Source organism: Nerophis lumbriciformis, linkage group LG31 (assembly GCF_033978685.3).
Source record: "Nerophis lumbriciformis linkage group LG31, RoL_Nlum_v2.1, whole genome shotgun sequence".
NCBI classification, from domain to species: Eukaryota; Metazoa; Chordata; class Actinopteri; order Syngnathiformes; family Syngnathidae; genus Nerophis; species Nerophis lumbriciformis.
The window spans coordinates 2,533,563-2,556,479 of NC_084578.2; the positions used below are offsets into that span (position 1 = coordinate 2,533,563).

General features: G+C 44.3%; 1 protein-coding gene across 1 annotated transcript in view; it reads right to left on the reverse strand.

Annotated features, from left to right (window-relative positions):
• Nucleotides 1-2,794: 2,794 nt before the first annotated feature.
• Nucleotides 2,795-22,917, reverse strand: part of lats2 (large tumor suppressor kinase 2) — a 61,069-nt gene continuing 40,946 nt past the window's right edge. The window contains exons 3-8 of the mRNA XM_061926095.1: nt 13,784-13,916; nt 12,128-13,689; nt 9,156-9,738; nt 8,904-9,086; nt 8,729-8,835; nt 2,795-5,288 (exon numbers count right to left, since the gene is read on the reverse strand). Coding sequence (XP_061782079.1) covers nt 4,779-5,288; nt 8,729-8,835; nt 8,904-9,086; nt 9,156-9,738; nt 12,128-13,689; nt 13,784-13,916 — 3,078 coding nt within the window. The 3' untranslated portion in view covers nt 2,795-4,778. The remainder of the gene's footprint in view (nt 5,289-8,728; nt 8,836-8,903; nt 9,087-9,155; nt 9,739-12,127; nt 13,690-13,783; nt 13,917-22,917) is intronic.

Sequence of the window (22,917 nt, forward strand, 5' to 3'; positions counted from 1 at the left end):
AAAAGTCTAAATGTTTGGTGAACAAAGTCGTAACCTTGGGAAGAAGTGATGGGAATGGAGTTTTAATATTAGAAAAAGTAACAATGTCGATTGTTTACGTATCGTTTCAACTTTATTTCGGAACTTTGCGACTAAAATGTTGTCTTCAGTGCGGCCCCAATATTCTCTCCATGATGTCATAGCGTCACAGAGCTAGCATAAGCCACGTAATCCTCTCGCTAACTTTGACGAACACCACCTGAATAAAGTTGCGATTATGCCATAAAATGTTACGTTACATAAATAGTCGTAATACTGCGCAGATACGATGAAGTCAGACCTTACGAGTAAAGAAAATGCTAAAGTTTCAAGATGGAAGTTTTAATACCGCGTCAAAGTCTCAATTTAAAACTGAATTAAATGACAATAATTATGTCGGAACATGGCAAGAAAAAGTCGTAAATTTACACGATTAAAGTCGTAAAGTTGCAGGGAAAATGTTAAAGCAATGAAGTTGTCGTAGTACGAGAAAGAAAGTCCAAATGTTTCGTTAAGTTACAAAAATAGTCGTAATACTCTGCGTAAAGTCGTAATATTACGACAAAAGACTTTTACCGTTACGATAAAGTCGGAACGAAGGAAAAAAGTCCAAATGTTTGGTGAACAAAGTCGTAACCTTGGGAAAAAGTGATGGGAATTAAGTTTTAATATTAGAAAAAGTAACAATGTCGATTGTTTACGTATCGTTTCAACTTTATTTCGGAACTTTACGACTAAAATGTTGTCTTCAGTGCGGCCCCAATATTCTCTCCATGATGTCATAGCGTCACAGAGCTAGCATAAGCCACGGAATCCTCCCGCTAACTTTGACGAGCACCACCTGAATAAAGTTGCGATATTACCAGAAAATGTTACGTTACAAAAATAGTCGTAATACTGTGCAGATACGATGAAGTCAGACCTTACGAGTAAAGAAAATGCTAAAGTTTCAAGATGGAAGTTTTAATACCGCGTCAAAGTCTCAATTTAAAACTGAATTAAATGACAGTAATTATGTCGGAACATGGCAAGAAAAAGTCGTAAATTTACACGATTAAAGTCGTAAAGTTGCAGGGAAAATGTTAAAGCAATGAAGTTGTCGTAGTACGAGAAAGAAAGTCCAAATGTTTCGTTAAGTTACAAAAATAGTCGTAATACTCTGTGTAAAGTCGTAATATTACAACAAAAGACTTTTACCGTTACGATAAAGTCGGAACGAAGGAAAAAAGTCCAAATGTTTGGTGAACAAAGTCGTAACCTTGGGAAAAAGTGATGATAATAGAGTTTTAATATTAGAAAAAGTAACAATAGCGATTGTTTACGTATCGTTTCAACTTTATTTCGGAACTTTGCGACTAAAATGTTGTCTTCAGTGCGGCCCCAATATTCTCTCCATGATGTCATAGCGTCACAGAGCTAGCATAAGCCACGTAATCCTCCCGCTAACTTTGATGAGCACCACCTGAATAAAGTTGCGATATTACCAGAAAATGTTACGTTACAAAAATAGTCGTAATACTGCGCAGATACGATGAAGTCGGAACTTACGAGTAAAGAAAATGCTAAAGTTTCAAGATGGAAGTTTTAATACCGCGTCAAAGTCTCAATTTAAAACTGAATTAAATGACAATAATTATGTCGGAACATGGCAAGAAAAAGTCGTAAATTTACACGATTAAAGTCGTAAAGTTGCAGGGAAACATTAAAGCAATGAAGTTGTCGTAGTACGAGAAAGAAAGTCCAAATGTTTCGTTAAGTTACAAAAATAGTCGCAATACTCTGCGTAAAGTCGTAATATTACGACAAAAGACTTTTACCGTTACGATAAAGTCGGAACGAAGGAAAAAAGTCCAAATGTTTGGTGAACAAAGTCGTAACCTTGGGAAAAAGTGATGGGAATGGAGTTTTAATATTAGAAAAAGTAACAATGTCGATTGTTTACGTATCGTTTCAACTTTATTTCGGAACTTTACGACTAAAATGTTGTCTTTTCAGTGCGGCCCCAATATTTATGATGTCATAGCGTCACAGAGCTAGCGTTAGTCAAACACTGCCCCCTGGTGTTCTGGCAGAGAAGTGCAGGTCACACGCTGAAAAGCCTAAGTAAGTCTGTGAGTGTTTCCACGCCACACAGAAGGTGTGGGAGTGTTTCCATGCCACACAGAAGGTGTGGGAGTGTTTCCATGCCACACAGAAGGTGTGGGAGTGTTTACACGCCACACAGAACGTGTGGGAGTGTTTACACGCCACACAGAAGGTGTGGGAGTGTTTCCACGCCACACAGAACGTGTGGGAGTGTTTCCACGCCACACAGAAGGTGTGGGAGTGTTTCCACGCCACACAGAAGCTGTGGGAGTGTTTCCACGCCACACAGAAGGTGTGGGAGTGTTTACACGCCACACAGAAGGTGTGGGAGTGTTTACACGCCACACAGAAGGTGTGGGAGTGTTTCCACGCCACACAGAAGGTGTGGGAGTGTTTACACGCCACACAGAAGGTGTGGGAGTGTTTCCACGCCACACAGAAGGTGTGGGAGTGTTTACACGCCACAAGACTGCAGTGAAGTTTGGCAGATTTGATCCTCGCAGCAAACTTCAAAACGTGTTTTTCAGATAAATAAAAAGCAAAAAAAACAAAACCAAAGCATTTCATTCTTACGGAGCCCCTAAAGGGTAATAGGGGAAAATTTTTTTTTTAATTTATTTCTTTTTTGTTGTTGTTTTTTTTAGACATGTATCTCGTGCGCATGAAATACATGTCTAAAAAAAAAAAAAAAAAAAAAAAAAAATGTTTATAAAAAATAAAAAATTCCTCTATGACCCTTTATGGCTTCCGTACATTCTTCTTATAAACGACATTTCTCGCCTCGCTCGGTAGTCCAAATCCTCAGAGGAGAACCTTCGCGTCCTGCGTTCAGGACCGGCCCGGATGCAGGACTGGAAGGCTCGTCGTCAGCCCTTGACGTTCCACGTACATCATCATCATCATCATCATCATCATGTCCATAAAAAGCAGCATACATCAAATAGAATATAAAGCGTTCCAAGGCTTTGAAAGGGTTTTTAGTTTTTGTATTGCACTTAAGTCACACCAGCTTTCTCATCCGCCCACCTCGGGCTAAAAACCGAACGGGGGACTAGTTTGAATCGCCAGGTCTTCCCCCCCCCCCTCCCCGCCCGCCCGAACCCGAAGGAGAGGAGCGCAGATCCGTGACATTCAGTCCGCTGGCGACTTGTTCTGGACCACGCAGGTCCACACGCGTGTCGCAAGATCCCAGGAACAATTCAGAGCTGGGAACTTTCCACGGATTTGTACTTTGGCGAGAACGGGTTGGGAGTCATGTCCACTGCGCCACTACGTCACCATTAGCATAACATAGCATATGTGAAGGTTGGATTCCTACCTTGTTTACTTCCGTGATGACCTCAACGTTTTGTCATCAATCGGAAATACCAAGCAGCTTACATGCGGCAAACATGGATAAATGTGTTGCATTTCTCCCAACCATAATTGTAAATGATGTATAGTACTTGGACATTTTTTATAGTATCTACAAAGTTCAGTGACCACATGTTGCGCTTTGTGCCATGAGTAGGAAAGGTCGTTTGGATTGGGTCGTATATAAAAATGCTGTGCTGTGTACACTTCAAAGTAAAGCTCATGGTCATTGACCTGATTTGAACTAATTTTGTCCACAAAAAAGCAAACAGTACAAAATGTGCGTGATATTTAGTCAAATTTTAAATATAAACAAAATGATCTGTGGCGGGGGGGTGTTACCTTTTGCATTTAGGTACTGAACTTCCAGGACTTTTGTGTGTTTAATAATAACATTTCATTTCTTTGAACATAAGCTAACCCTGACCACTGTGTTGTTATTGTTTCCTGGCAAGTGTGCGGTCATTTCCTTTTGTCCTAAGTGTAGTCAGGAAGTAGTCTTTGCCGTTGAGTTGAGCGTGCCATGTCTTGTCTTTTGTTGAGTCCTACAAAGTGTTACACACCGGATTGTAACGTGCATCTTAGTTGTCACTTTCGTCACCAAATTTGCCTTGTAAAACGGCTAATGCTAATCAGTAGCATGTATATGGCATATCCCATATGAGTTAGCATCGAGCTAGCTCATTTTGGAAAAGTGGAGCATTACTTTGCATGGGAAACTTACAACATGACTTGGAGGTCATCCACTACGAACACGCTTGTTTGCCTGCCAAGTGTTTGAGCCGGTGGTTTCGAAATACGTCGCCTTTAGATTTTATGGGAATCAGAATTTTATCAGCCCCTACATAAGTTCTGCTTTACTTCTTTTCGGACATGTTGAAATGTGGAACTGTAAATGTGCGATTTATGACAGTAGACACGTAGTTGATAGCAATAAAAATGCGTTCGATAATTTTTTTTCTTTCTTCTTCCTCAGAATAAATGTAGAAAAAGTTATTTTCAAAGTTCTTCTCATGGAAAGTGTCCAACTTTGAATATTTCCTGCGCTAATAAACTCTTATTGTGAAGGAGGAAGAACTCCCCCCCTTTTTGTAACTTGCTTTTGGTTCACTGACTTGAGTTGAGAGTGTTGACAAATTTCAGTGTAAAAGCACAAAAAGCGTCACTTTGGAAAGCGAGGAATGGAAGGAAGACCCGGGAGCGGTCGTGTTCTTCTTACATTCTTACCGGACTGCCCAGGTCTGCGCTCAGGGCGGTTGCTTGTTGGCTTGTTGGTCCCGTGCGGGAGGGAGGCGCTCACTGTGTCCACAAGGGGGCGACGGTTACACGTAGACGGGCTCGCATCCCTCCCCGGCCTCCTCCTCTCCCTCCTCGTCTTCCTCCTCCTCCGGACCCAAGCCGCCTCCGGCGCCGCCGGCCTCCAGAGGTTTGGGGTAGCGGAAGGGGCAGCCGTTGTCGTCGAAGAACCTGCGGAAGGTGAACTCGTAGAAGGCGTGCTCCGGGTGCTTCCCGTGCGGCGAGCAGAGGGCATCCAGGGCGCGGGTGCTGTCGCCGCTGTCGCTCCAGGCGCCGGGCCCGCCGTCCTCCTCCACCGGGTCGAAGTTGGACGTGTCCATGGGGTGGGCGATCTTGGGCCGGTAGGGAGCGGGCTGCTGCCGCAGGTTGCTGGAGAAGTCCACCTTGCTGAAGAACGGGTGTGCCTTGATCTCGCCGGCGCCGTTGGCCCCCAGGCGGTCTTCCGCCGAGCAGCACAGGCGAGCGATGATGTCGACGGACTCGGGGCTCAGTTTGACCTGCGCGGGCACCTGCAGCGTGCTCTCCCAGTTGATGACCTGAGGACACATGAACGCCTAAAGTTCGAACTGACGCTTTACCTGACACATGAAACGTGACAAATTTAGGGCGTGCGCTAGAGATGCGCGGATAGGCAATTATTTCATCCGCAACCGCATCAGAAAGTCGTCAACCATCCGCCATCCACCCGAGCTAACATTTGATCAGAACCGCACCCGCCCGCACCCGCCCGTTGTTATATATCTAATATAGACGATGCAAGGCATTAGTGAGGTTATAAAGCTTTTGCCTGTTAAAGAAAGGAGACCGATCCAATGCAGCACAGACATTCGCGTGCCACGCTGTCACGACCCAGACGCACACCAGTGTGCAATCATATGGGAGCCGCGCTGAGCGCACCTCCAAGCGCATCTCGCTGCCGGTGACGGCCGGGTATGGGCCCGACGCTCCAGCGCCATCCATTTTCAGGGCTAGTTGATTCGGCAGGTGGGTTGTTACACACTCCTTAGCGGGTTCCAACTTCCATGGCCACCGTCCTGCTGTCTATATCAACCAGGGTGAGCCCCACCCCTTTCGTGAGCGCACTGAGCGCGGAGTGACCCCTGTTACGCGCCCCCGGCAACAGGGGTGGCGGGCAGGTAAGCTGCGCGGGCGGAGCGCGCGGAGTGACCCCTGTTACGAGCCCCCGGTCACGGGGGTGGCGGGCAGGTAAGCTGCTTACCTGCTGCGCGTGACGCCGGCCGCGGCGAAGGCGGACGAGGCGGGGTGTCGGTGCGGTGGGCGCGGTGGTGACCCTTGACGTGCGTCGGGCTTTGACTACAGCGTTAAGTCGCCATATTGTACTAGGACAGGGGTCGGCAACCCGCATGAGGCTCTTTGATCACTCTGATGCGGCTCGGCAGCTTACTTGCTGAACCCCCCAATTTTCCCGTGAGACTTCCGGATTTCAGTGCCTCTCGCAGAAAAGGGATTAATATTCACCAATTTTCACCCTTACAGCTATAATAAGGGCGTGCCATGATGGTACAACATTTGGCGCTCTCTACAATCTGTATTAACAGCGTGCCAGCCCAACACTTGTTATACAACATACATCTTCTGCTTGCACACGTATGTGACAGCAAGGCATACTTGGTCAACAGCCACACAGGTTACACTGACGGTGACCATATAAAACAACTTTAACACTCTTACTAATAATGCGCCACACTTTGAACCAAAACCAAACAAGAATGACAAACACATTTCGGGAGAACATCTGCACCTTAACACAACATAAACACAACAGAACAAACACCCAGAATCCCATGCAGCCCTGACTCTTCCGGGCTACATTATACACCCCTGCTACCACCAAACCCCGCCCCCCCCCTCTGTGCGTCGGTTGAGGTGGGCGGGGTTTGGTAGCGGAGGTGTATAATGTATCCCGGATAGAGATGCGCGGTTTGCGGGCACAACCGCGGAGTCCGCGGATTATCCGCGGATCGGGCGGATGAAATTGAAAAAAATTAGATTTTATCCGCGGGTCGGGTCGGGCGGTTGAAATAAAAAAAAAAAAGATTTTAAATAGATTCAGGCGGGTGGCAGTTAAACCAATTGGGAAATATATATACATAGTTAAATGTTGTTACCCACATACGAAAAACGAGCAGGCACCTGCAGCATATGCCACAACAGAAGAAAAAAAAAGAAAAAGAGATGGACACTTTTACGGAGCGGAGAAGGGACGCCTCGCCGGGGTCCGGGACCGAGGCCCCTTCCCCCGAGAGGGCCCCACCGGGAGCCGTAGCTGAGGCGATCCGCGAGAAGGGCCCGACGCACGTCCAGGGTCACCACCGCGCCCACCGCACCGACACCCCGCCTCGTCCGCCTTCGCCGCGGCCGGCGTCACGCGCAGCAGGTAAGCAGCTTACCTGCCCGCCACCCCCGTGGCCGGGGGCTCGTAACAGGGGTCACTCCGCGCGCTCCGCCCGCGCAGCTTACCTGCCCGCCACCCCTGTTTCCGGGGGCGCGTAACAGGGGTCACTCCGTGTGCAGTGCGCTCACGAAAGGGGTGGGGCTCACCCTGGTTGATATAGACAGCAGCTAGGACGGTGGCCATGGAAGTCGGAACCCGCTAAGGAGTGTGTAACAACCCACCTGCCGAATCAACTAGCCCTGAAAATGGATGGCGCTGGAGCGTCGGGCCCATACCCGGCCGTCGCCGGCAGCGAGACGTGCTTGGAGGTGCGCTCAGCGCGGCTCCCATATGATTGCGCACTGGTGTGCGTCTGGGCCGTGACAGCGTGGCACGCGAATATCTGTGCTGCATTGGATCAGTCTCCTTTCTTTAACAGGCAAAAGCTTTATAACCTCACTAATGCCTTGCATCGTCTATATTAGATATATAACAACGGGCGGGTGCGGGCGGGTGCGGTTCTGATCAAATGTTAGATCGGGTGGATGGCGGATGGTTGACGACTTTCTGATGCGGTTGCGGATGAAATAATTGCCTATCCGCGCATCTCTAATCCCGGAAGAGTTAGGGCTGCATGGGATTCTGGGTATTTGTCCTGTTGTGTTTATGATGTGTTACAGTGCAGATGTTCTCCCGAAATGTGTTTGTCATTCTTGTTTGGTGTGGGTTCACAGTGTGTCGCATTATTAGTAAGAGTGTTATAGCTTTTTTTTATACCGCCACCGTCAGTGTAACCTGTGTGGTTGTTGACCAAGTATGCTTTGCTGTCACCTACGTGAGCAAGCAGAAACACCATACAACGTATAACTGATCATGCACGCTGGTTGTAGTGTGTGCTATATGCTGTACCATCACGGCACGCATAACGCTGACAAGCGCCATTCATTTAAAACCCGCGTGTGCCGCACCAGCTTTCAAATTCCATATAAAGATGTAGGCAGCGTGTCTGAGACCCCGAGTTTATACATAGCACAAAGCAAAAAAACAAAACTTTGTATGCAGTGTTAATTCATTTAAAATTTCAAAATAAATTTGCGGCTCCCGTTGTTTTCTATAATTTGCGAAACTGGTCAAAATGGCTCTTTGACTGGTAAAGGTTGCCGACCCCTGTACTAGGACTACTACAAACATGAAGCTAATGGCTAGTCAACAAGAGTTATGGTTGCTCACTCAGTAGAACACTGCCCTCTGGTGTTTTGGAAGAGAATCCCAAGTCAGTTCCAATGGAAGAGCTATTAATGAAGCTACACTCAGTAGAACACTGCCCTCTGGTGTTTTGGAAGAGAATCCCAAGTCAGCTCCAATGGAAGAGCTATTAATGAAGCTACACTCAGTAGAACACTGCCCTCTGGTGTTTTGGAAGAGAATCCCAAGTCAGCTCCAATGGAAGAGCTATTAATGAAGCTACAGTATGTGACGCGAAAGCATATTTCAGGGATACAGCTAGCGCCTTGGTTGGTGAACGGAGAACGCTGACTTCTAGGATGGAAAGAAGATCCGGACCGTCCAGACAGTACTGACCTTAATCTGGGTCTCCGTGGGTGTGGGGGCCAGGAAAGGCGGCTGTCCCACCAGCATCTCAAACAGGATCACACCCACGCTCCACCAGTCGCACAGCTGAGTGTAACCTGGGAGAAGCGGGAGACTAAGGTTACTGACCGTCCCCTTTTAGGGAGGAGAATGAGCTGCAGCCCACCTTTGCGAAGGAGAACCTCGGGGGCGATGTAGTTGGGCGTGCCCACCAAGGAGTGAGCCAGGCAGCGCTGGTGCTGCCGAATGGCCTGTTGCTCCAGCGTCATCAGTCGGTCGCCGCACCGGCAGTTGGACACGTCGTCCCAGAAGTCGCTGGGCTCCATGCTGTCCTGTCTCACGTGACTCCCTGGAGACACGACGTCAAATAAGTCATGGATGGAGATCAAACCATCCGATGGATCCAACAACCACTTACCTTTCTGATAGTACTTAGAGTTGTGGGTCCATCGGAAGCCCGTGCACAGGCCGAAGTCGGTCAGCTTGATGTGTCCGTCCAGGTCAATGAGGATGTTGTCCGGCTTGATGTCGCGGTGGATGAAGCCCATCTTGTGGACGCTCTCTATGGCCAGCGTGAGCTCAGCCACGTAGAAGCACGCCAGTGGTTCGGGGAAGATGCCCATCCGGATGAGTAGGCTCATCATGTCCCCCCCGGGGATGTAGTCCATGACAAAGTAGAGGCTGTCGCGGTCCTGGAAGGAATAGTAGAGACGCACCACCCACTCGTTGTCCGCCTCCGCAAGAATGTCGCGCTCCGCCTTCACGTGGGCCACCTGGTTCCTGTTGAGGACGTCTTTCTTGCGCAGGGTCTTCATGGCGTACAGCGCAAAGGTGTCCACCTTGCGCGTTAGGCACACCTCTCCGAAGGCACCGATGCCCAAGGTTTTGATTTTGACAAACATGGACTTGTCCATTTTGGCTCGTCGCAACCTGTTGTAGTTGGACTCCTTCTGGTTGAGCATCTTCCTCATTTGCTCCTGCTCCGCCTCGGACAGGCCGGCCTACGCAGGAGACAAGAAGAGGGTCATAAGTCCAACTCTTGCCGGCGGCTCCATCTTGGCGCCAAACTCGGCTCATTGCGTAACCAAACTGTCTGCGCCTTAAAATGTCTTCAAAAGACGCGGGTCAAACAAGTTCAAGAGTGAACTCCTCAGCAGAGACAAAGATCTGCTTGTCTCAAACCATTCTCTGCATTTTAAGCCGCAGTTCATCTGCACCGCAGTCACCTCTTTTAACCAAAGTTCTAAGGTACAATCGGTTTACGTTTGTAAACCATTACGAAGAATCCTACGGCCCGGTTTGCCTTATTTTGTGGTCGTACAAAGACTGACTGCCCACTCTTTATTTTGGCAAGTTACTACTTCAACCAAGTAAAAGTTGTAAGTACCTGTAAGAGTAGTAATCACGTGTGTTTCTGTTTACTAACAGTAGAAGTAGTACGTACACCTGTGTTGCTGTGTACTTACTACTCCTAATGGGTAGAACAGGGTTGATTTGATTGATCATTGCTGCCAATGAGCTGTTCCTGTGTACCTACTACTTCTACCCAGGAGGAGTAGTAAGTACACCATGGGTAGAAATAGCAAGTACACCTGTGTTCCTGTGGGCTTACTACTTCTACCCAGGAGAAGTAGTAAGAACACCATGGGTAGAAATAGCAAGTACACCTGTGTTCCTGTGGGCTTACTACACCTAATGGGTAGAACAGTGTTGATTTGATTGATCATTGCTGCCAATGAGCTGTTCCTGTGTACCTACTACTTCTACCCAGGAGAAGTAGTAAGTACACCATGGGATGAAATAGCAAGTACACCTGTGTTCCTGTGTGCTTACTACTTCTACCCAGGAGAAGTAGTAAGCACACCATGGGTAGAAATAGCAAGCACACCTGTGTTCCTGTGGGCTTACTACTGTCGGAGGCAGATATTTACATATATCCGAATTTTAGTGTTACTTATTTTCTTTCATAGTCATATTTGAAAACAGCTTGTGTTTTCCATTTATTCTCTTTCTGTTTCTCTGCAAGTAAACTGTGTGTGTTAACCTTGAGTTCTTTGGAATGTGTTTTGACTAGCATTTGTTTTGGCTAGAGACAGAGGACTGCCAGGGACTTAAGGGGGGAGAGGGTGTTTCGGGGGGACAGACCATTTTGGGCGGCGCAATAGAATGTTCTATGGTTAGACTGGTCTCAAAAAGTATATTTGCAAAGCTTTGAAAATATACAACAAAATACCTATTCTGTCTCTGGTGGTTTTTCAACTCAGCTTTAAGTGTCGTAAAGAGCTTGGGAGCGAATTGTGACTTGAATTCCCTGGGAGGAACAACTGGTCCAAAACGCAACACTACTCCTACCCAGGAGAAGTAGTAAGTACACCATGGGATGAAATAGCAAGTACACCTGTGTTCCTGTGTGCTTACTACTTCTACCCAGGAGAAGTAGTAAAAACACCATGGGATGAAATAGCAAGTACACCTGTGTTCCTGTGTGCTTACTACTTCTACCCAGGAGAAGTAGTAAAAACACCATGGGATGAAATAGCAAGTACACCTATGTTCCTGTGTGCTTATTACTTCTACGCAGGAGAAGTAGTAAGAACAGCATGGGATGAAATAGCAAGTACACCTGTGTTCCTGTGGGCTTACTACTTCTACTCAGAAGTAGTAAGAACACCATGGGTAGAAATAGCAAGTACACCTATGTTCCTGTGGGCTTACTACTCCTACTGGGTAGAAGAGTGTTGATTAGTTTGAGCACTGCTGTCACCTGGTCGCATGCTTTTGTAACAATCTAACATGAATACTAGAGTGACATTTGGGAAACACTGATTTAGTCTGATGTTTGTGTCGTATGTCCTAGCAGGGGATCGAACCATGTCCTCTGGCACAAAAGGTTGAATCTTAGCATGCTATGGATTCAGTCAGGAGTTTAGAAAACATGCCTGAAAGGTTTGAATTGTTTTTAGGTGTGAATGTGAACAGTTGTTTGTCAAAATGTGTCCTGTGATTGGCTGGCACCCGGTCCACGGTGTAGCCAGCCTCTCGCCCCAAGTCAGCTGGGATAGGCTCCAGCCTACCCGTGACCCGAATGAAAGACAAGCGGTTAACAAAATGGAGGCTCCACATCTATAAAGACTAAATTCTGCTCCCGGCAGGATCACAATGGTTAACTTGTCCTAAGTGTCCGCATGTGTGCTCTAAAAGCTTGAAGCATCTGCAAGAAGTTGTTCCACAAAGACCAACAAGTCTACTCAAGGCTTCAGACCGTTTGAGGAGAAATAGGTAACACTTTGAAGTAAGCGCTAGACAATATCTGGACTACCACGTATCGCAGCAAGAGCAGCTTCTACTCTCTTCTAGAAAGACTACAAGAGTGTGTCTGTGGGTCCTCACCTTGGACATCTCCTGTTCCAGCTGGAGCCTGCGGTTGAGCTTCTGCTGGTAGGTCTTCATCACGTTCTCGATGTGCTGCTCCATGTAGAACTTGAAGGCGAAAGGCGAGTAGCTCTTGATGCGAGACTCCCGCTTCTCCTCGTCGCGTCCGTTCTTCCTTACCGGCACGGGCGAGGTCTGGATCTGCTTCTTGTCTTTCAGGCTTTTCTCTCCCTTGCCAAGCTTGGTCTTCTCCTTCACCTGATGGCCTCCTTCCTCGGTGTTTCCGCTTCCGCCACTGCCGCCGCGTGTGCTTCTGGAGGCCGCGTTGCTCAGATCCTGAGCACACTCCAGGGCCCCGGATTCCCCAGGTGCTGGCGACATGAAGAGATTCTTGGGGTAGGGCGGTGGTGGGCAGCGGGGCTCCTGCGGGGGCTCCAAGGAGTAGGTCTCCTCTTGCATGTAGGCCAGCGGTTCTGACGCATCTTGGGCCTGTGCCGTCATCCAGCTGGGGTGGCACGGGCCCACGGCAGTCTTGGGCTCCGGCCTCATCACCCGAATACTCTTGACTGGCTGCTGGATGGGTGGTGATGTGACAGCTGTGATTGTGTTGGGAGGGCCCAGGGAAGATTCTTGTTTCCCACCAGAGGGGGGTGCTGTCATCGGGGGGCGTACGCCGTTGGATACAGCGGAGCGGCTGTTGAATGAGTTAGCTCGGCTGGGAACACGAACCTCACCCCGAAAGGGCCCCTGAGGTTGTGGCTGCCTTGCTGGGAGGGGCCCTTCAGAACCTGGAGGGCCCGCCCAGTGGTGCTCATACAAGTCTAGGTTGAGGCTCGCCCTGGATGGTGTCATTAAGCCTTGGGGAAGATCGGGGAAGTCTGGGCCCATGGCTGTGACCCCACCTGGGGAACGGGACATCATGTGGACTTGGTGAGAGGTTGGGCTCGCCTGACGCGGGTGTGAGTGGGATGGCAGATAAAGATTTGCAGGGTACCCTCCCCCACCTCCTCCTGGCCCATTCTGGCCCATGGTGCCTTTACCTTGCATGTTGACGTAGTTGTCTGGGGGGGCCATCTTGTTTTGAAAGGAGGCGGTTCTCTTGACTCCGTAGCCTGCGGGCTCCATTAAGTGGGGCCTGGCATGGCCATAGTCATAGTGAGGACCCGGAACAGGCGCCCCTGGGGGCTGAGGCTGGAGCTGCAAAGGTTGACCGGGGACATTGTAGCTCATCATGGGCCCGTGCTGATCCATGCTGCCGGGATAGCCTTTCTGTTGGGCCCCCGGAGGGTACATGGTGTTAGCGGTGTTACTCTGGGCGGCCATCACTGGTGGGTAGCTGCCCATACTGGGAGGACGACCCATGGGATTCCCCATTGGGGGACCCTGTGCCGCCCCAGATGGAGTCATCATGTAGTTCATGACAGGTGGAGGACTCATATACGGACCTTCTGAGCCATAACCAGGCACACCCTCATACATGGGGGCCCCCATTGGGTGGTATGGTGGCATAGCACCTGCTGTGTCACCTGAGGCCTCCATCGCAGGGTGGTGGTCCATAGAAGGTGGCATACCAGCTTTTCCTAAAAGACCACCGATAAAACATAAGGACGTAGTTTTAACTTGATCCCACATTCACCTCGCAAGTTCAGAAACCAAAACAATACGATTGCGCACCTGGCGAAGTCTGTTTGATGACACGGACGATGAGCTCGTTGCGAGGGTCCAGGTAGCCCATTTTACTGATGTACTCGAGCGCCGCCTCAATGTTCCTGCTTCCTGTCTGCTTCAGTGCCCGGACGGCCATTTCCTGCGGGATACAAAACAAGATGCAGTTACAGTTCCACTCCAGTCCTGTAGGGGGCCGTCGTTATTATTTCAAAGACAAATGTTGTCTGTGTTGGGGGCCACTTGCCCAGGGTGTACCCCACCCCAGTGCAGCTGGGATAGGCTCCAGCACCCCCGCGACCCCGAGATGGACAAGCGGTAGAAAATGGATGAATTAATTAATGAAATGTAAAACATTTAAATAAATATATTGTATTATATGTCCCAACTAATTAGTTAGAATTAATGTTTTAAATTTGTTTTGAGATAAAATCCTTTATGATTATGATTATTATTATTCTTTATTACTATATTAATAATAATAGTAATTATAAATAAAAAAATACATTATATTTCTTTATTTAATTCATTTGAATGATTTGTTAAGAGACAAAAGTAGTTTTTATTGTTATTCATTAATATATGTTTATTACTACATTATTAATAATAGTAATTGGGACAAAATAAAAACATGATATTTATTATTAATTAGTTTGAATTATTTGTTTAGAGACAAAAATAATGTTTATTGTTATTCATCATTAAATTTTTTATTAGTCCATGATTAATAATAGTAATTGTGACAAAAGAAATAGAAATAGATTCTATTATAATTTATTAATTAGTTTGAATTATTTGGTTAGAGAAAGAAACCTTTAAGTATTACTTTTCACAACTATATATTTTATATTAATTAGTTTGGATTAAAATGTTTTGAGATAAAAGCTATTATTATGATTATTATTTCTGTATAAATTAGTAATAGTAATTATTGAAAAAATAATACACACATTGCATAATAATTTTCTATTTTAATTAATTAGAGACAAACATTGTTATTCATTAGTGTGATCATTTTTATTACATTATTTATCAATTGTTATTGTTTAGAAATAAATAAATAAATATATTTTATTATAATTTTTAATTAGTTTGTATTAAAAAAACATTTTGAAATAAAAGCCTTACTATTATTTTTTTTGTATTTCTATATTAATTAATACATAGTATTAAAATTATCTATTTCATTTGTTTGGAGACAAAAAAATATTTTATTAGAATTCATTATTGTCTTTTTTATTACAATATATGATTAATAATTGTAATTGTTAAAAATAAATACATATATTATAATGTTTTGTTATTAATATATTAATTAATAATAGTAATTAAAAAATAATTAAATACATGGTATTAAAGTATTTTAAATTGTATAAATGATTTGTTTTGAGACAGAAACTGTTTTTATTATTCTGTTTTACTACAATATGAATTACAATAATTAATAACAACAATTGTAAGAAATAAATAAATATATAATACTTTTTATGAATTTATTTGAATTAAAATGTGTTTTAAGACTAAAGCATTTTTATTATTATTACTTTTGTTATCATCCTTTTTTGTTATTGTATTAATGTAATGATATTATTGATGCACATGCGGAATGACTTGCAGCTGTGCAACAGGGCGTGAAGTGGGCCTCCCTGCTGGTATGCACATGGCCACCCGCCTTCACTATCCTCACTGCATCTTTTTGCCGTCACCATTGCGCAGATAGTGCGTAGGAACTCAGCTCGGCGTTGCATTCCAGAGATGGAGGGGACAAGTAAGCGCTCTGACAAACACAAGGGAAGTGCGGAGAGAGATTCCTGCGAGGCAGCCAACACTGCACATTGTGGAGAAATGGGAGTTTCCTGTCGTTAAAAGAATGCACGCCCCAAATATTCACGTCTGGATGATTCATTCCCCGTCATTTTGGAAAATATGGCGCTGATGTCTGATTTTTCATGACCATCATATCTAGTACATCCTTAGAGGAAGTCCACAACATGAAACTCTGGTAAGATACAAGCTGGGGATCAGTGACATGCGATACCGCTGATCCGATCCCATATAGACTGAAATTCAGGCTGATACCGGCGATACTGATCTGATACTTTGTGCAAACATACCTCATGTGTCTGATAAAATTTAGAAAGTAGTGTATTTCAAAAAATTACATAGATTAAATCATATATATATATATATAGGGCTGCAACTAACGATTAATTTGATAATCAATTAATCTGTCGATTATTACTTCGATTAATCGATTAATAATCGGATAAAAGAGACAAACTACATTTCTATCCTTTCCAGTATTTTTTTTTTTTTTTTAAATAGCATACTGGCACCATACTTATTTTGTTTATTGTTTCTCAGCTGTTTGTACATGTTGCAGTTTATAAATAAAGGTTTATAAAAAATAAAAAAAATAAAACATTGCCTCTGTGCATGCGCATAGCATAGATCCAACGAATCAATGACTAAGTTAATCGCCAACTATTTTTATAATCTATTTTTTTATTTTTATAATCGATTTTAATCGATTTAATCGATTACCGTATTTTCCGCACTATAAGGCGCACCGGATTATTAGCCGCACCTTCTATGAATTACATATTTCATAATTTTGTCCACCAATAAGCCGCCCCGGACTATAAGCCGCGCCTACGCTGCGCTAAAGTGAATGTCAAAAAAACGCTGCGCTAAAGTGAATGTCAAAAAAACAGTCAGATAGTTCAGTCAAACTTTAAAAATATATTGAAAACCAGCGTTCTAACAACTCTGTCCCAAAATGTACGCAAATGTGCAATCACAAACATAGTAAAATTCAAAATGGTGTAGAGCAATAGTAACATAATGTTGCTCGAACGTTAATGTCACAACACACAAAATAAACATAGCGCTCACCTTCTGAAGTTATTCTTCATTCGTAAATCCTTCGAATTCTTCGTCTTCGGTGTCCGAATTGAAAAGTTGCGCAAGCGTGGTATCCAAAATGGCCGGTTCCGTCTCGTAGAAGTCATCGGGAGTCAGTGTCGCTGTTGTTCTGTGAATCCTGCCTTCCGGAAAGCTCGGACCACAGTTGTGACCGAAATATCTGCCCAAGCATTTACGATCCACTGGCAAATGTTGGCGTATGTCGTCCGAGGCTGTCTGCCCGTCTTAGTGAAGGTGTGTTCGCCTTCGGAGCTGTGTGAAAAAAGCCACCCGGCCTCTTCGCGTAAACTTCCCTTAACCACTCGCTCATCTTTTCTTCATCCATCCATCCCTTCGAGTTAGCTTTTATGATGACGCCGGCTGGAAAGGTCTCTTTTGGCAAGGTCTTCCTTTTGAATATCATCATGAGTGGAAGTTAGCATGGCAAGCTAGAACCACAGTGAAGGATGACTTCTCATTCCCTGTGGAGCGAATATTCACCGTACGTGCTCCCGTTCCACAGTGCGGTTCAGTTGCTGTGAAATACGGTAGTAATCCGTGTGCGGATGGAGAGATTGCGTCTTTTTATGAACCGGATCGTTTAGTAGGAGCCATTTTGTGGTCTTTACAGATGTAAACGGGAAATGAAACGTACGGTGATATCCGCGCGTTTTTTCTTCTTCTTCCGGGGGCGGGTGGTTGCTTACAGTAGAAGAAGAAGCGCTTCCTGTTCTATGGGGGCGGGTGCTTTCCTTGGCGGTTGCTTGCGTAGAAGAAGAAGCGCTTCCTGTTCTACCGGGAAAAAAGATGGCGGCTGTTTACCGAAGTTGCGAGATCGAAACTTTATGAAAATTAATCGTAATAAAGCGCACCGGGTTATAAGGCGCACTGTTAGCTTTTGAGAAAATTTGTGGTTTTTAGGTGCGCCTTATAGTGCGGAAAATACGGTAGTTGTTGCAGCCCTAATATAGATATATATATATATATATATATATATATATATATATATATACATATATACAGTATATACATACATAATATATATACATACATATATATATATATATATATATATATATATATATATATATATATATATATGTATGTATGTATGTATGTATGTATATATATATATATATATATATATATATATATATATATATATATATATATATATACACAAACCCCGTTTCCATATGAGTTGGGAAATTGTGTTAGATGTAAATATAAACGGAATACAATGATTTGCAAATCATTTTCAAGCCATATTCAGTTGAATATGCTACAAAGACAACATATTTGATGTTCAAACTCATAAACTTTTTTTTTTTGCAAATACCGTATTTTCCGCACTATTAGCCGCACCTAAAAACCACACATTTACTCAAAAGCTGACAGTGCGGCTTTTAACCCGGTGCGCTTTATATATGGATTAATATTACGATTAATTTTCATAAAGTTTCGATCTCGCAACTACGGTAAACAGCCGCCATCTTTTTTCCCGGTAGAACAGGAAGTGCTTCTTCTTCTACGCAAGCAACCGCCAAGGTAAGCACCCGCCCCAATAGAACGGGAAGCGCTTCTTCTTCTACTGTAAGCAACCACCCGCCCGCGTAGAAGAAGAAAAAGCGCGCGGATATACCGTACGTTACATTTCCTTTGTGTGTTTACATCTGTAAAGACCACAAAATGGCTCCTACTAAGCGTCAGGGATCCGGTTCATGAAAAGACGCAATCTCTCCATCCGCACACGGATTACTATTTCACAGCAACTGATATTCCTGTGAACCGCACTGTGGATACAACGGGAGCACGTACGGTGAATATTCGCACCACAGGGAATGAGAAGTCATCCTTCACTGTGGTTCTAGCTTGCCATGCTAATGGCCAGAAACTTCCACCCATGGTGATATTCAAAAGGAAGACCTTGCCAAAAGAGACCTTTCCAGCCGGCGTCATCATAAAAGCTAACTCGAAGGGATGGATGAAGAAAAGATGAGCGAGTGGTTAAGGTAAGTTTAAGTTTACGCGAAGAGGCCGGGTGGCTTTTTTCACGCAGCTCTGTCCATGTTGATATACGTATGTTTGTGATTGCACATTTGCGTACATTTTGGGAGTGAACAGAGTTGTTAGAACGCTGGTTTTTAATATATTATTAAAGTTTGACTGACCTATCTGACTGTTTTTTTGACATTCCTTTGGCGCAGTTAGATGCGGCTTACAACACGGGGCGGCTTATAGGTGGACAAAGTTTTGAAATATGCCGTTCATTGAAGGCGCGGCTTTTAACCCAGGGCGCCTTATGGTGCGGAAAATACGGTAATCATTAACTTTTGAATTTGATGGCAGCAACACGTGACAAAGAAGTTGGGAAAGGTGGCAATAAATACTGATAAAGTTGAGGAATGCTCATCAAACACTTATTTGGAACATCCCACAGGTGTGCAGGCTAATTGGGAACAGGTGGGTGCCATGATTGGGTATAAAAACAGCTTCCCAAAAAATGCTCAGTCTTTTCACAAGAAAGGATGGGGCGAGGTACACCCCTTTGTCCACAACTGCGTGAGCAAATAGTCAAACAGTTTAAGAACAACGTTTCTCAAAGTGCAATTGCAAGAAATTTAGGGATTTCAACATCTACGCTCCATAATATCATCAAAAGATTCAGAGAACTTGGAGAAATCACTCCACGTAAGCGGCATGGCCGGAAACCAACATTGAATGACCGTGACCTTCCATCCCTCAGACGGCACTGTATCAAAAACCCACATCAATCTCTAAAGGATATCACCACATGGGCTCAGGAACACTTCAGAAAACCACTGTCACTAAATACAGTTGGTCGCTACATCTGTAAGTGCAAGTTAAAGCTCTACTATGCAAAGCCAAAGCCATTTATCAACAACACCCAGAAACGCTGCCGGCTTCTCTGGGCCCGAGATCATCTAAGATGGACTCATGCAAAGTGGAAAAGTGTTCTGTGGTCTGACGAGCCCACATTTCAAATTTTTTTGGTAAATATTCGACATCGTGTCATCCGGACCAAAGGGGAAGCGAACCATCCAGACTGTTATCGACGCAACGTTGAAAAGCCAGCATGTGTGATGGTATGGGGGTGCATTAGTGCCCAAGGCATGGGTAACTTACACATCTGTGAAGGCACCATTAATGCTGAAAGGTACATACAGGTTTTGTAGCAACATATGCTGCCATCTAAGCGCCGTCTTTTTCATGGACGCCCCTGCTTATTTCAGCAAGACAATGCCAAGCCACATTCAGCACGTGTTACAACAGCGTGGCTTCGTAAAAAAAAGAGTGCGGGTACTTTCCTGGCCCGCCTGCAGTCCAGACCTGTCTCCCATCGAAAATGTGTGGCGCATTATGAAGCGTAAAATACGACAGCGGAGACCCCGGACTGTTGAACGACTGAAGCTCTACATAAAACAAGAATGGGAAAGAATTCCACTTTCAAAGCTTCAACAATTAGTTTCCTCAGTTCCCAATCGTTTACTGAGTGTTGTTAAAAGAAAAGGTGATGTAACACAGTGGTGAACATGCCCTTTCCCAACTATTTTGTCACGTGTTGCAGCCATGAAATTCTAAGTTAATTATTATTTGCAAAAAAAAAATTAAGTTTATGAGTTTGAACATCAAATATGTTGTCTTTGTAGTGCATTCAACTGAATATGGGTTGAAAAGGATTTTCAAATCATTGTATTCCGTTTATATTTACATTTAACACAATTTCCCAACTCATATGGAAACGGGGTTTGTACATTCCTTGGTGAAAGTTACAACATAAAGATTGTTACAAACTTACGCCATGTAATTACAGACGACAGTTTGGTAAACAGTCATGGTTACCATGGCAACAACGCTTGATGAAAATCAGCTGATATGACCGCCAGCAGACTGTTTGTGTCTTCTAACACAAACACACAAACACACACATTGTGTGGCGTGCAGTTCCACATGAGCCCTGCAGGACGTCCCCGCAGCTCTTCTCACTTTTCTTTCTCGGGGGAATTTACTGCACATAATTCAGCTCGGAACGGAGGAATCTAACGCTGAGACAAACATGGACGGCCTGGATGCCTGTGGCCACGATGTGTGTGTGTGTGTGTGTGTGTGTGTGTGTGTGTGTGTGGCATAGCCAGCAGAGAATGCAAGCGTCTGCCAACGTGTCACATTTTTCTACTTCTTTCCTCCGACTGACGAAGCGTATCAGACTGACTACGCTGGTGAAACTGTGACCTTCTCATGTCTGACGGCTGGAAGGGGCTGGGTCAGTGGGTCAAAGGTCACCAGGAGAGGAGAATTTCTAAAATGCACTGAAAAATGTCCAAGATTTGGACGGCATGCGGGCCTTTTGTGACGTTTAATACAGATACATATATATACACATATGTATATATACATATATATATATATATATATATATATATATATATATAAATATACATATACACACACATATATTCATCATATCATTGTTTTGTTGTCGTTAATGTTAATAAGGATCAAATGTTACGCAGAGGTGTACTTATAACAATTTTATAGAGAAATCATACTATTGTTTTGTTGTCGTTAATGTTAATAAGGATCAAATGTTATGCAGAGGTGTACTTATAACAATTTTATAGAGAAATCATACTATTGTTTTGTTGTTGTTAATGTTAATAAGGATCAAATGTTACGCAGAGGTGTACTTATAACAATTTTATAGAGAAATCATACTATTGTTTTGTTGTTGTTAATGTTAATAAGGATCAAATGTTACGCAGAGGTGTACTTATAACAATTTTATAGAGAAATCATACTATTGTTTTGTTGTTGTTAATGTTAATAAGGATCAAATGTTATGCAGAGGTGTACTTATAACAATTTTATAGAGAAATCATACTATTGTTTTGTTGTTGTTAATGTTAATAAGGATCAAATGTTACGCAGAGGTGTACTTATAACAATTTTATAGACAAGTCATACTATTGTTTTGTTGTCGTTAATGTTAATAAGGATCAAATGTTACGCAGAGGTGTACTTACAACAATTTTATCGAGAAATCATACTATTGTTTTGCTGTCGTTAATGTTAATAAGGATCAAATGTTATGCAGAGGTGTACTTATAACAATTTTATAGAGAAATCATACTATTGTTTTGTTGTCGTTAATGTTAATAAGGATCAAATGTTCCGCAGAGGTGTACTTACAACAATTTTATAGACAAGTCATACTATTGTTTTGTTGTCGTTAATGTTAATAAGGATCAAATGTTACGCAAAGGTGTACTTATAACAATTTTATAGAGAAATCATACCATTGTTTTGTTGTCGTTAATGTTAATAAGGGTCAAATGTTACGCAGAGGTGTACTTATAACAATTTTATAGAGAAATCATACTATTGTTTTGTTGTCGTTAATGTTAATAAGGATCAAATGTTATGCAGAGGTGTACTTATAACAGTTTTATAGACGAATCATAGGACTTATATTCGCGGTGGGCGCAAAATGTTCTTCACCTGTTAAGGGGGCGTAACCGTGAAGTATGTGAAGTCGCGGATGTTTGTGTGCTTTGGACCCGGTGAAGGACTCTCTGACCCTGTTGCCGTGGCGACAGATGTTCCCCAGGCCGGCACGCCTGGAATTTGAGCTATTTGCAGTCTGGCGGAGGTTCTCCGTCCTGTCACACAAGTATGCAGGTCACACGGGCGACCAGCAGCGTTATCCGGGAAAAGGCCAGCGCGGGACCTTGGAGGCCAAACCGGCAGACCTCCGCCAAGTCCAAACACCCGCTTGTATTGACTCCGTCCTGAACAAAACCTGAGCACTCCAGGTCTGTAGGTGGCAGTGACGCACGTTATTTCCTCACAATCCGCAAATCCTAGTCTGCCCTTTAGTCCGTCGGGTCTCTTCTTCTTGCGGGGCGGACTGGCTCGTACATGCACATGCATCTAATAGCAACGAGCGTACAGTTCTGACGTACATCTGTCAGTAGACTCGCTATGGAAGCACTAAAAACTACAAGAAAAGATGACGTGGAGAAGACGCCCACAAAACGGCTTGAAGACGGTCTGTCAAACATAATCTAATATGACATTTTATTGTATTAGCACTTTTTAGGGCGCAACAAAAGACTAGCTTCAGCAAAGACTGAACTGACGAAGCCGACACATAAACCAGAGGTTCTTTTTAACCTCGGGGCCCAACTTTTCCACTACAGAGGGGGGGGGGGGGGGGG